This window comes from Podarcis melisellensis (genome assembly GCF_964234715.1).
Source record: "Podarcis melisellensis genome assembly, chromosome: 3".
Classification (NCBI taxonomy): Eukaryota; Metazoa; Chordata; class Lepidosauria; order Squamata; family Lacertidae; genus Podarcis; species Podarcis melisellensis.
Window position 1 is genome coordinate 67,665,766 of NC_138530.1, and position 14,734 is coordinate 67,680,499.

Sequence of the window (14,734 nt, forward strand, 5' to 3'; positions counted from 1 at the left end):
ATGGAAAAGCAGTGTCAGTAGCTGCTGCTGTGCTACCCCTCACATCAGCTGTTAGGGAGGCTAAGCAGCGTAAACAAAGCCCTGCTGCACCTCCAGTCTCTTCAAGGCTCTCCATCTTTCTTTTGGACTCCAACTGAACACAGATCTATTGAATGCAAATCAGACATGATGTTGAATACCTCATTTTCAAATATGCCAGTTAAAAAAATAGGCATGTAAGGGTTATTTTTATTAGGAACCTAGCATAGGGCTGCCATTACTGGGATTTCAAAGGTGGCATTGATGTTCATGGGGAATTTCCAAAATGTGGTGCTTTGTTCTGAATCGTAGGAAGTCAGTTGAAAAATTGTGATATTTTCACATTTTTTGTAAAAAAAAAGCTTAATAATTTTGGGGGGTTTCTAATAAAAAGCTCAACAAATTTTAGGTGTCATTTCTTTAACTTTTTGAAATATGTCAACCCTACCCATATGGGGAAGTTTAAACTCTTTGGGTGTTTTTTTGGGGGGGGGTGTCACTCAGATATGGAAAGCAATTTTTGTTCACTTGCCCTACAGCCCTCACTCCCAAAATATACTCCAGTGTGTTGGAAGACCCTCCAGAATAGATTTGGCATGGGTGGTTCAGGGGTTTGCAGAGGGGAGGGGAAACTACTGAAAAGCACTTCTTCTGAGTAACACCATTTGGTACAATGGTTCCACTTCTGCTATGGTCTTGACCAAGACCTCTCTCCTGCCAAAATCTACAAGCTGCAGGAAGAAAGCCTCGTTGGTACCCTCACATACCTTTAAACACACACACACAGTTGCAAATGATGTCTGTAGGGTTGCATTTTTGTTTCATCCAAAGTTGTCTTTTAGATGAATATTAGAAACAGGACTGGTTACAAATCAACACAAAACCAGGCTTGGGTGGCCATAGTTGATTTACTGAAGCCCACTGAAATTGGTGTGTTTAAGCATGTTTAAGTGTTGTGATGGATTGTGCCAATCAGTGGGACCCGCTAGTAAACCCTGAGCCATTTTCAGGTGGATCTCAGTGCCACATGCTGTTGAGTGTCTCTTACTTGCCTTCTCTGCTCCCTAGCTGTGTTTGGCAAATGTTTTAGTTTGACCCATGCTAGCACCAGCAGCTCCTTGCAAGCTAGGTAGAGGTGGCTAGGATGGAAAAGAAGTTTGTTGGTTAAAGAGGAACAAGGCCTCTGAGGAAAAATGTCCAGGAGTCATGTTTAAGAAATCTAAAAAGAGGAGGGAAGAAAGAAACATGGTTTTTTTGGGGGGGGGGGAATAGGCACAAATTGAGTGTGAATGGAGATATTTCAGAAGATGTGTAAAAAATAATTTCAGGGACATGCAGAGGTGGGGAGAGGAAAAAAGAAAAAGCACTGGCCACTTAGAAGCCCTAACATGGGGAGACTGTCCTACTATCTCCAGAGCAAATGTCTGTACTCAGCATATGGAAAGCTGACCTATGTAAATCTTTGCTACAAGCGAAAAGCTGTGGCAAAGAATTTAGCAGTTTTCAAAGCTAGATTGAATATCAGCAGAAAAGGATGCCAGTGATTGCTAGTGGTTTATGCCAGGTGTTTTCCTTTGCCTCCCCCCCCCCAATTTTGTGACAGGCTCTTTCTTTGCACCACCATTTTGTGACTGGAGTGCCTTAGTAATTTTCAACCATCTCAAGTGAGCCTTGTGAGTAGAAAGTTTTGGAATAACATATTTATTTGGTGTGATTATAAGTATGTACTCTTGCCTGAGAACACAGGATCAATCTTGGTCAACTTATTCCAGCATTCTTTGCAAGAGTCCCAGCAACCAGGAGGCAATAACTGGTCCATCATAAATTGGCCAATAGCCAGTCTTCTCTGCACCCCAGATTAGATGACTCCAAAGGATTCTGACCACCCTTGAGAAGCTGTGGTCAGAGTCCCCATCACTCCCTTTCCAAAAGGGGTCTCTAGGAAGGTGTCTCTGCTTGATATTAAGGGACAAGTAGGCACAGAGGAAGAGAGATGTTCCATATGTGTATATTTTAGCTAAACAAAGACATATAATGAAATTTGTAAATGTAATTGATAGGTATGGTTTAGTTCCAAAATGTTTTGCTGGCATTCCTGCTTACCTTTATCACAAAAAGAAGTCAAGCCTTTTTTGCTTTTGCTAACTTAATGTACTTATTCTTTAATATTAATGTATTCTTTGTACTTGCTGTCATTTTAATAGCACGATAAAACATCACTTTTAATGACATGTGGCATTCAGTACCATGCCACAAAGTGTCCTGTCAGATTATTTTGAAATTCTTTTTTCTGAGTAAGGAAGTAATCTTTTATATGTGTATTTGTGCAGGTAATATATGCTTTGAACACAAAGAATGATGAACATGAGGCTGCTATTCAAGCCCTCAAAGATGCTCATGAAGAAGAAATCCAACAAATTATTGCAGAAACCAGAGAAAAGATTCTGCAGTATAAGAGTAAAGTTTCTGAGGAAATGGATCTCAAAAGAAAAATCCAGGTTTTAGAAGAGTCATTGGAAGATCATAAAAAGATGAAGCATCAAGCTTTAACTGAGTTTGAAGCATATAAAGACAGAGTTGAGGATATGCAACTTTGTGCAGAAGCTCAGCATGTTCAGCGTGTAGTAACTATGTCACGGGAAGTAGAAGAAATTAGAAAGAAGTTTGAGGAGAGGTTGCGGAGTTTTATACAATTACAAGTACAGTTGGAAAAGGATAAACGTTCAGCTCTTGAAGAACTAAGAGCTACACATAGACTTGAGGTCCAGGAACTTGTAAAGACCCATCAGAACCAGAATGCTACTTTAAATAAGGGACAGGAAAAGTTAGAAGAATTACACAGGCGGGATGTGGAAGAACTGAATGCCAAAGTTGAAGAGCTAAGAGTGGAAAGAAAAAAGCTAATTGAGGACTATGAAGGTAAACTCAGCAAAGCTCAATCTTTCTATGAGCATGAACTTGATACTATGAAAAGGTCGCAGCTATTTACGGCTGAAAGCCTGAAGACCTGCAAAGAGAAGGAAATAGAACTAAGAAAGGAGTTTCAAAGCCAAGAATCTGTTTTACGAAAAAACCTGGGAAAGCTTAAGACTGAATTACAGATGGTACAGGATGAAGCAGGTGGTCTACGAGAAAAATGTCAGAAACTTCAAGTAGCACTCAACACAGCAGAAAACAATGTGCAGGTGAGATGAGAATTGTTACATTATTTGTTTAGAACAAAAGTAATGTAACCTGTAAGAAGTAATAACGGTTCACCATTTGTATGTTGATTGTGAAGTTTCAAATCTTTGTCACTACCACTTGGCTGTTTCACATCTTTTCTATATACATGATAAATGACTTATTGCATACTGGACCTCAAAGACTCAGTTGCTGGGCTTTTCCTCAACACAAAGTGGTTACACGTAGTGAAAAGCATTACAATGCTTCTGTGTATAGTTAAGGGATAGAGTGTTCTACTGGGTGTTCCATATATTGAATATGCAAGGAAATAATTTATGTGTGCATGAAGTTTAGCTAACAGTTTTAACTTCTTTCTACACAAAAGTAGTTTCTTTGTCAAACAAACAAACAAACAGGTAAAACGTTTTGAAGTGGCCTTTGGTTTCTTATCTGAGTCAGATGGGGAATGTCAAACTTTGGTTGATTTTGTCCCTTACTATATGGAAACTAATATTGACTCTGCTGCTTTTGGTATTTAGGTTGTAAAAGTTGTGCAAAGATAGGTGTTTATAAAAATACCTACTTTGTTCATTTACTTACACACAAGTTTAGTTGAAATAAATGAAAAAGATGTGAAGCTAATTGATGATACGGTTGTATCCAAAACATATAAATAATTTTGAGTTACTTACTTGTGAGGTTTTAAGCTGTGATCGTCAACTTCTTTCATATGTTGTACCAGACGCTTCCTTACCAAACAACATGAGATCCAGACACCTTCAGAGCAAGGTTCATACCCCCCATGCTGAAATTGGCAGGTGCCCTCTCAGTGTAAAAGGTGAGGACATTCAAGATGAGTCTCAGTAGTGCCTTGTGGGGTGCTGTTCACTTGGGCACTGCTATTTCCCTTGTAAGTTGTCTGAGAAGTAGTACTGCCCAAACCAAAAGCAGTGCATGGAACATATCTGCATATTAGCCTTCATAATGACCCTAAATGCAGAAGCCTCTTGGGAATCCCTCAACTTAGCACTCAAGAAGGATGCAGTACTGCTATTTTAGAAGTTTCACATAACTGTTTTGGCATGGGTAACCCTACTTTCACATTAGATTGCTTGGGAAGTTGCATAACCCAGGCAAAAAAAGTCCCATGAAAGCTTCTGTTTCTGAGTTAGCTGCACTTCCAACACTCCCCACCTTAAATAGAGAAATTCCTCACGTGCCCTTCTGTTAATATTCAGTCATGTACTGCTTCTCTCTCTCTCTCTCTCTCTCTCAGGCCACCAGATGCTGAGATGGGGACAGGTTGAGGCAAACAGCAGGATGACTCCTACTAAAGGAGCACAGTTGGCCATTCCTGATATAAAGGATCCAGTCATTCTATTTTCTGCTTTACCATACTGATGTTTTTTGAGGATGGATATTCCTTCCTGCTGCCTTTGGGACTTTAGATTGCTGAAGGGCTTGTTGCTGTGCTAGCTGCAGAAACACGTTGCCTTCCTCACCTTACAGTAGATTTAGAGGGTGAAACATTTAAATATGGCACTGGTTCAAGTTTATATCCAAAACTATGATACAGTTTTTCCAGGTGAAACTACAGTAGATTTTCCTCTAACAGTGAAAGCAAATGACAATATGAAGTAATTAACAGTTAAAATTGGTGGCTTTGATCCAGGGACCCCTTGGGCAAGCAGATGGCACTTATATTGATGCAACAAATTTGGGGTTGTATCCAAAGCAGTGCCCGTGGAGTTCTGCTGATGTTTCTCCTCCTCCACCCCATGCTTCCCAAATCTTCTCTGTAAAGTCTCCTAATCCTCCAAAGCTGATTTTAAGGTTGGGAAGTGCAGGGGAGAAGAGGAATAAAAAGTTCTGTTCAACCAGCACACATCTCTTGCACTTCTGGAATGGGAGCACTGGATACCACCCCACCAATTTCCCAGCCTCAGCTTGAAGCCACCAGCTTCACTTTGGACACCATTTTAGGAGGTCCCCTGACCCAGGACTTTTTTTTTTCAGCTTGAACTCACTGGAACTCAGTTCCAGGACCTCACAGGTAGGCGCCATTGCCATGGTAAGAGAACAAAAGGGAGCGGGTGGTACTGTGGTCTAAACCAGTGTTTCCGAACCGGTGTTCCGTGGGAGGGAGGCGGGCGAGTCGGGCGGCGAGAGGCGGGGCGGCGGCGGCATCTCCTGCTGGATGCAAATCCAAACATGGCGGGCGCCTCCCTCGCTCCTTTGTCGGCAGACCATCGAGAGAGAAAGAAAAGGAGGCGAAAGAGCGAGAGAAGGCGCCTGCGCGGAAAGAGGAGCGAGCAGTGCGCCTGCGCGCCGCGGCGCCCGAGTGCAGTGAAATTCCGTGAAGAGGGGAGGGGGGCTGGAAAAGAGAGAAAGGAAAGATTTTTCATTTTTTTAAAAAAAAAAAAAAGGAAGAGGGAAAGAAGAGAAAAAGCAGCAGAAGCTGAGGGGAAGGTTTCCGTGAGGGAGAGAGAGAGAGAAACGCGGGGCTGGCGGGACCCCTCCTCTTCCGCCACGCGTCGCCCGCCACCGCTCAGAATCTCCTCAGGAGCGGCGGCAGCTGCTCCCCCTCGCCCCCTTACTCCCCCCCCAGCCCCCTTCCAACCCCCGGACGAGGGACGCGAGGCGGCGCCGCTGAGAGGACGGGAAGGCCCCCGGCGGCGGGGTCGGCTCGAGCAAGGAGGGGCGAGCGCTAGCCGGCTGGCTCTAGCCCGGCAAGAGGAGGAGGAGCACGCCGTCGCTTCCACAGCGGCCGCCCCACACTCCCCTCCCCGGGCACCGGCGGGGAGAATGACGGAGCTCCAGTCCGCGCTGCTACTGCGGAGACAGCTGGCAGGTCGGTCCGTCCGTCGGTCGGGGCAAAACACACCACAGCGCAGGCAGAGGCAGGCAGGCCCGTCTCTCCCTGCCCCCCCTCGGACCTGGCCGGCCTGGGGTTTGCACCCCAAACATTCATGTCCACCCCAGCTACACAAGCCACACCTTGCTCTCAGTTCGATCTGTCAAATAACTCACCTATCATTCACATAAAGAACCTAGTCTATCCTCAAACGTCAGAATGTACCTCCTCTCTAGCTTCCCCCACTTCATCTAGGCACTTTCAGCCCTTACTTAACCCACCCCAGCCTGCTTACTCTTCCTTCATTTGCTATAAAAACTAAATACAGAGAGAGACTGAGAGCTGTTGACGAAGAGCTACGTGTGTGTCTTTCTTCGATTCCAGCCAGAATATCAGCTTTGTGTTCAGCCAAACAGGCCCAGGTTGCGCACTGAATAAAGTATTTTATAATTTTTCATATTTCTGTTTACTTACTATTTCATAATAAAGTAATTATAAAATACTTTCTTTGTGTTTATTTGATTCCTATTAAAGAGAGTTACTTTATATATAGTCAATATAGGCACAGAGTTAATTTTTTAAACATTTTCTAATGGTGGTGTGCCTCGAGATTTTTTTCATGAAACAAGTGTGCCTTTGCCCAAAAAAGGTTGGGAAACACTGGTCTAAACCACTGAGCCACTTGGGCTTGCTGATCGGAAGGTCAGTGGTTCAAATCCGTGCAACAGAGTGAGCTCCCATTGCTCTGCCCCAGCTACTGGCAACCTAGCAGTTCAAAAGCACAACAGTGCAAGTAGATAAATAGGTACTGCTGCAGCAGGAAGGTAAACGGCATTTCTGTGCACTCTGGTTTCCATTACAGTGTTCCATTGCGCCAGAAGTAGTTTAGTCATGCTGGCCACATGACCCAGAAAGCTGTCTGTGGGCAAACTCTGGCTCCCTTGGTCTGAACCGAGATGTGCACCACAACCCCATAGTCGTCTTTGACTGGACTTAATTGTCCAGGGGTCCTTTACCTTTACCTTTTATAAGAGCATTGCCCTTACCCAAAGGAGTGGCTTTTAGATGCTACATAGGGGGCTGCAATGGAGTGAACTCAAAAAATATCTTTTGATCCTCTGCATCCTAGTCACATATTATGAAAAAACATGGTTTAGCACTGTCTGTGTGAACTTGCAGTCACATTCTCACTCTCTTCCATGGTAAAAGGTTGTTGCCCTTCTACTGGGTTCTCCATTGTTTTGAACAGATGAGCACATAAACTAGACATGCATGCCAAAAGAGTTACTCTCCTGGGATGGGATGGTTACAGAGGTACCTTGGTTTACAAACTTAGTCCGTTCCGGAAGTCTGTTCTTAAACCAAAGCATTCTTAACCCAAGGTGTGCTTTCCCATAACAGCGGGAGACTCAATTTACAAATGGAACAAACTCAACAGGAAGCGAAACATGTTCTGCTTCCAAGGCAAAGTTCACAAACCAAAACACCTACTTCCGGCTTTGCAGCGTTCTTAATCCACGTTGTTCATAAACTAAGCTGTTCTTAAACCAAGGTACCACTGTATTTTGAAGTGTAACTAAGAAGCGGATAGGGGGAGGGGAGTTATTGTTTTGTTTTAGTTTTGTTCTTGTTTTTATTATGAATGTTGTGTTTTTATCTTGTGAACCACTCTGAGATCCATGCATGAAGGGTGGTACAGTGGTGCCCCGCAAGACGAATGCCTCGCAAGACGAAAAACCCGCAAGACGAAAGGGTTTTTCGGTTTTTGCGACGCTTCGCTAGACGATTTTCCCTATGGGCTTGCATCGCAAGACGAAAGCCCATAGGGAAATCTCGGGGACCTCTTTTAAATGCTGGCGGTGGGGAGCAAAGCCTTTCCCCCCCCTCCGGACTTCAGAAGAGGTCCAGGAAGGCCGGCGGGGGCGAAAGGCTTTGCTCCCCACCGCCAGCATTTTAAAAGCGGTCCGGGATAGCAGGGAAGCGCTTCCCGCTATCCCGGACGGCTTTTGAAGGCAGGCGGGGGGGAGCAAAGACTTTTGCCCCCCCCCGCCCGCCTTCGGAAGAGGGACCTCTTCCATAGGCGGGCGGGGGACAAAAGTCTTTGCTCTCCCCTGCCTGCCTTTCTGGGAGAGCGGAAAAGGCAGCGCTGCCAGCATTTTAAGATCGCCCCGGGACAGCGGAAAAGTCTCGCTGTCCCGGGGGCTTTTAAAATGATGGCGGGCGGCAGCGAAGCCTTCGCTGCCGCCCGCCAGCATTTTAAGATCGCCCCGGGACAGCGGAAAAGTCTCACTGTCCCAGGGGCTTTTAAAATAATGGCGGGCGGCAGCGAAGCCTTCGCTGCCGCCCGCCAGCATTTTAAGATCGCCCCGGGACAGCGGAAAAGTCTCCGCTGTCCCGGGAAGGCAGGTGGGGGGGAAGCAAAGACTTTCGCCCCCGCCAGCCTTCAGAAGAGGTCGGGGGACAGACTGTCCCCAGACCTGGTCTGAAGGCGGTTCGGTTTCCATAGGAACGCATTAATTGATTTTTAATGCATTCCTATGGGAAACCGTGCTTCACAAGACGAAAAACTCGCAAGACGAAAAGACTTGCGGAACGAATTAATTTCGTCTTGCGAGGCACCACTGTATGTAAATTTACCATAGTGAATAATATTAATAATAAACTTTTTTGCAATTTAACCTATTTTGTATCCAATAATGGATTATGAGACTTTGGTGGATTTTGCTTCTTGTGACTAAAAGTTACTAAAACCTCTTCTATCCTTACCTCAAAACTTAAATTGGTATTCTAGCTTTCTTCTTTTCATTTTATGTAGACTGCCTCACTGAAATCTCACTTCTGTGGCGTAGTCATGAACTCTAATAGTTCTTGAACATCTTTTTCTAATTACCGTAGTTATCAATTGACAGTTCTTAGCCAATTCTCTTGCTTTTATTCCACATGGGACTAAATGCATGTTTTAAATGTTGATTTACTTACCTCCCCCAGCCCCGAAGACTAAGAAGTGGTTCTTCTTGCCATTCTTCCTGCAAATTTGATATATATTGTGCTAAATAATGCAGTCATTAATATTTAGTACAATGGCATTTTCAGTCTTCTGTCTCTGTGCACTTTAAGCACTTATCAATTTTCTATGACTGTCATCTAACTTAGCTTTAAGGCTTGAAAAAGGGATACTATTACTAGAACATTTATTCTGACTTATCTGTATGGCCATATAATTTAAAAATGCACCACCTGAGTTGTGCTTGATGAGTACTTAGAACACAGCCCTCCTGATGGTGGAAGCCTATCTGGTCCCTTCTTTCCATTCAGAAAAATGTCTTCTATTTTTCATATTATCTTATTATGAACATGATTGTTTGTCATGTTGCTGTTTTAGTATTTTTGTTTGCTTCCGTGTGTGTGTGTGTGTGTGTGTGTGTGTTGTTTTCATCATGGAGTGTGAGGCTTGTGGGCCTGTACACCCACCCAGCCACATCAAATGTAAAAGGAAAGGGTTACATTTAACATTGTATTGTTTTTTGCGTTGATTGTGGAGGGATTAATTATTAGACACATTGGTACATCAGGCTTGTATGCAAGAGGCTCACAGACTTTTGTGACTAAAGCACTGCAAGAATGTCCAGGCAAGAAAGTTGCTAGCAGCCTTTGTTTTATAAATTGGTAGATTTCATTCATAGTTGTCCCATTTAAAAAGCATTACTTTGTCCTTTTAATATGGTTTTCTCTTCTCTTAGGCTCTTCAGAAACAGTTGGATGATGTCAAAGATGAGGAAATGTCATTGTTAAGCAAACACAAAGAGGTTGAAAGTGAACTAGCAGCTGCTAGAGAACGTTTACAGCAACAGGCCACAGATCTAGTACTAAAAGCCAGTATGTGTGCATATGTTTTTATGTGCTTTGTATGTAATCTACCTTAAGTATATATTCAGAATGTTTTTGTTCACTAGTTTAATGCAAAAAGCCTGTTTTATACAAAGCCTTTATAACCTTTAAATGATGAATTGAAAAGCTTATAGTATAACTCTTTTGTTATTGCTAGACTTTACTTATATCAAGTGGAGTGATGGGAATGTAGCAGCCCAGGCCAGGTAGTTTCTCACTTCTCCCACCAACCCACAGGTCACTACAACAAGTAGGCAGGGCTGCCCAGATGTCAGTCCCCTGATATCATTATGACATTGGGTGACAACTTCAGATAAGTTATCCTTCAGCACAAATCATTTTATCCACCAGCACAAATCATCAAATTATTGGCACTGTCAAGGGGTGCTGCTTACCAAGGAACAATTGGGAGCACACTTTAAGTTCCCAGTTGTTCTTTGCAGCTTTTACCTGCCCCATACCTGGTGTCACATATTATGTCTGGTGTACAGCAGATATGTTTGGTTTGGGGCGTAATGGCCTCATGTGTCTAATTTGGCCTGCAGGCCAGAGCTTCCTTACCCCGCTGTCTTAAATTTCGAACTTTCTAGCATATATGTGAAATAGAGTGGGAAAAAATCATTGTTAAACTCTTGAATATATAATGCAAACATACATACTGAGAGACTCCAAAACACTCAGTGTGAAGTCTTGTATTCTCTCTTAATTAACTTTTATAATTTCCAAAGAGGTACCTCTTGCAGCAAAAACAACTGAATCTTGTGACGTTTTGAAAACTTACACATTTATTATGGCATAATTTTTCATGGATTGCCTTGCTGTTTTTTGGCTTGTTACTGTTTTACAATTTGAAGGCTGGTCCACACATTAGAACTCTTTTCTCCCCGCCCAGCGCAGAAATACAGTTAGCCTGAGGCACACAATTGAGTGAAAAGGTGCAACCAAGAGTTGTTACCGGCTTGATGGTACTGTGTCATGGGCCAGATCCAGCCCAGATGCCTGCAGTTACGCACTCCTGTTGCTGATTGTTCCCTACCTCTCTAAAATAGTAACAAAATCTGTTTCAGAAATTTTATTCAATACAGTAATAATTTTGGGCATAACCTTCTGTGCACAAGCCCAGCACTGTTATTGATGCTCTTATTGAGTGTAGCCTGTTCAGGATCCTGGAAAAAAGGAGAATTAGTGGATTGCTCTATTCAAGATATAGAAAAGCTTTATAATTATGGGAACTGCTGGGTATGCTGCACTTTGCTCACTACAACATTTGCCAGGGCTGCAAGTGTTAGGGAGTGGAAAAGTTTAGTGGACTTTTAGGGTGATTTCCTCTTATTTTAGCAGTTCAAGAGTTGTGTCAATGAGTTAACTATAAAATGAGTTAACTATGAATGCTCTATGACAGGATTACTCTTCAGAAGACATTGTGGTTTCACTTGTGGCCCAAAGATTTATTTGGACAACATACATAATGAGGCAGAATTTTATATAAGAGCAGTGTGGCATTAAATAATAAAATTGTTATATGATCAGTCTGTCTGACAGTGAAGTTCTATACACGTTTTCTTAGAAACAAGTCATTCTACATTCAATTGGTCTTACATAGGAGTAAATGTATATAGCAGGGGTCAGCAAGGTTTATCTTGCTTGGGCCGGATCGGTCCTGTGGAGATCCCTCCGTGGGCCGGATCTCTTGCATGTGTGAGCATGCCCGCCTGCAATTTTTGTGTCTGTCTCTGCGCAGATGCGATTTCTGCTGACGCAGAAGTGAGGCCCCTTGCTGCACTGCGCAAGATTAGTACATTGCGTGAGCGGGCAACTCGGTTTGGGGGCGGCTCGTGGGCCTGTCAAACGACCTCCACAGGCCGCTTCCGGCCCATTGGCCTTAGTTTGGTGACCCCTCGTATATAGGATTGTGGTCTAAATAACACGTAGCTGCATTGGGGCAATCATATCAGCTTAATAAAGCTAGATATGAACAAGCCTTGTACCCACACATGCAGCCCCTTCCTTCCGTCCTTCTCAGTGTGTTGCAATCGATCCTTGGAAATCCGTGGGAACCATAATTTCCAATTAACATCCAAACTGATAACCTGTGGTTACCAGCTTTGGTTAGGACATTCAGCTGACTTCAAACCCTGGTTTTAAGATCCTGGCTTGTTCTGAACCTGGTAACCATATTTTCCCAGATCAGACATAATGGGAAACTTTCTGAATTACCACAACACAACACAAAAAGGAACAGGGAAGTAGCACTGCAGGTACAGACCATGTGAACAAAAGACTCATGCTTCTTAAACCAAGATAGGATAATCTAAACGCAGCCAATGGTCGATGCCATTCTTACACAATTGTGTTTGGATGTGTCTCTGATTCTAAATTCATACTTTCTTTTCTTATAGGTCATATTGGAATGCTTCAAGCTACACAAATGACCCAGGAAGTTACAATAAGGGATTTGGAATCAGAAAAATCTAGATTAAAGGAAAAACTGTCCCAGCTAGAAGATGAAAGAAATCTATTACAAAGCAAAACACAGAGCCTGGATGAAAGACAAAGGCAACAAATTCTTGCACTGGAGAAGGTAAAAGAAGTAATGCTTTTTCAAAACGAACAACTTCCGATTCAACAGTCCTAAAGTGGAGGGTGGTAGGAGGAAATACTGTGGTGGAGGAGCCACTTCTTAAGCCCTACTTCTTTACGCTGGCCACAGAACACTGGGAATTTGAGGGAGGGGATATTTTCTGTACCCTCTCCCTCAGTTTATCCTTTTAAAAACATTTTCTATTATCACTAATGGGACAGGGAAACATGTCTGCTCCAACGCCGACTTACCTCTTTGGTCTTTATGAGAGGGGTGTCAAGGCCTCACCCAGAATGCTTTATTTCTAGGCCCACTGTCCCTGAGACACTTCCAGTACTACAGCAAAGGTGGAGTTTTCAGCTGCCAAGAGAATATGGGTGGAGTCTTGTATGAGACAGAGAATGGTGGTAGAGCTGCAGAATTGAAGGTCATAGGCGGGGACAAAGATTACAGTGGAAAAAATGGATGATGTCATGAGTTCAAGTTTGTTTGTTTGAATTAACAGAAAGTGAATGAAGCAAGGGAAACACAACGAGAATATTATGAGAAGGAGCTGATAAAACTGCAAGCTAGGCTGGAAGGGGAGGCTGCACAATTAAATGAGGCTCATTCTAAGACCTTGGAGGAGTTGGCATGGAAACATCATACTGCTCTTGAGGCAGCGCATAGCACTGCTAACAAGGAGAAAAAGAAACTGCAAATGGTAAGAGAACTATAATGTGAGGACTGTTCTTAGTTTTGCTGTATGAAAAGGATTTTGAATTAAAAAATCAAGTATATAGCATACCTTAGTTCCAGATATTTACCAGTAAGAGGCTTGTAAAAGCAAGAGGAAGCATGTAGCAAATTTTTCAGCTATACGAATTATTTTAAGCAGAAGAGATTGCATATTAATATTACTTATATAAAAAATGGGCAGCATTTCTCTCCAATTTCTCATTGGCTAATAATAGTCAGGTAAGAAGATAAGAATTTGCTTTCGCAGTCTTTTACAACACTGTTTAGAGACTTCTAGGGCTCTTTTGTACCTCTCATTGATTGATAGGACAGGTAAATTAGCAAAAACAATAGAAAGGGCATGTAGAGTTAAAGATTGGGAACATTCCCTTCTGAACACTTTCTGCTAGTTGCAAATCATCAAATTCTTGTTCATGTATAGTGTATGTATCTGGTCTACCCATTAGGAATCAGTTACTTGATTCAGTTTTGTATGTTATACAAACACTGGTGGGAGAGGAAGGGCCATAGCTCTGTACTTTGCATGCAGAAGATCCAGGTTCACCTCCCAGCATTTCTAGGTAAGGCTAGGAGAGAGCCCTGCCTGATAACCTGGAAAGCCACTGCCGGTAATTTTTGACATTGTGGACCAGCAGCCTGACTCAGTGCAGCTCCCTAGGTTACTTTGGGCCTACTTGTGTCTGTCCTTCTGACCACAGGTAAGCGTCAGTAAGGTTAGAATGTGGGCATCATATATATCCATTCATTTCTTTGAATTACCACTATGAGTTGGTTTAAACTGTGATGTTCTTGTAAGCTGCTTTGAGTGTTTATACACTTTAAAGAAAATAAGTATATAAAATGCATTTTGAGGTAATAGGTGAGGACCTATTGGGGGCAGTGTATACATGGAGGGAGCCTTCTGTGTGTATATCTCAGGCACAGGCAAACTTGGCCCTCCAGATGTTTTGGGACTACAACTCCCATCATCCCTGACCACTGGTCCTGTTAGCTAGGGATGATGGGAGTTGTAGTCCCAAAACATTTGGAGGGCCAAGTTTGCCTATGCCTGGTATGTCTCCATACTAGACCTAGAATAGGTAAAGGTAAAGGGACCCCTGACCATTAGGTCCAGTCATGGACGACTCTGGGATTGTGGCGCTCATCTCGCATTACTGGCATACAGCTTCCAGGTCATGTGGCCAGTATGACTAAAGCTGCTTCTGGCGAACCAGAGCAGCGTACAGAAATGCCATTTACCTTCCTGCCGGAGCAGTACCTGTTTGTCTACTTGCACTTTGACGTGCTTTTGAACTGCTAGAATAGACCTAGAATACCATACAGTAAAGAGAAATGGCCAGGATTAACCTAACAAATGTCATCAGCAGAAACCCTGTGCATGGAATTCTGCTTGAGCAACAGAACATGCAGCCGATGCAGGATTTAAAACGCTGTCCTCCAACCCATCAGCTGATGTCATCAGTGATGTCATCTAATGGGCAGGTGGATGT

General features: G+C 43.2%; 1 protein-coding gene across 7 annotated transcripts in view; it reads left to right on the forward strand.

The window, feature by feature from the left end:
* FAM184A (family with sequence similarity 184 member A) overlaps positions 1–14,734 on the forward strand; it is a 63,698-nt gene that overhangs the window by 16,707 nt on the left and 32,257 nt on the right. For all 7 annotated transcript variants that reach the window (XR_014166840.1, XM_081905430.1, XM_081905434.1 and 4 more), the window contains 4 exons: positions 2,349–3,203; positions 9,778–9,913; positions 12,325–12,506; positions 13,012–13,209. Coding sequence is in view for 6 of the 7 variants with exons in the window: in XM_081905430.1 (XP_081761556.1) it covers positions 2,349–3,203; positions 9,778–9,913; positions 12,325–12,506; positions 13,012–13,209 (1,371 nt within the window). In the remaining variant the exon portion in view is untranslated. The remainder of the gene's footprint in view (positions 1–2,348; positions 3,204–9,777; positions 9,914–12,324; positions 12,507–13,011; positions 13,210–14,734) is intronic.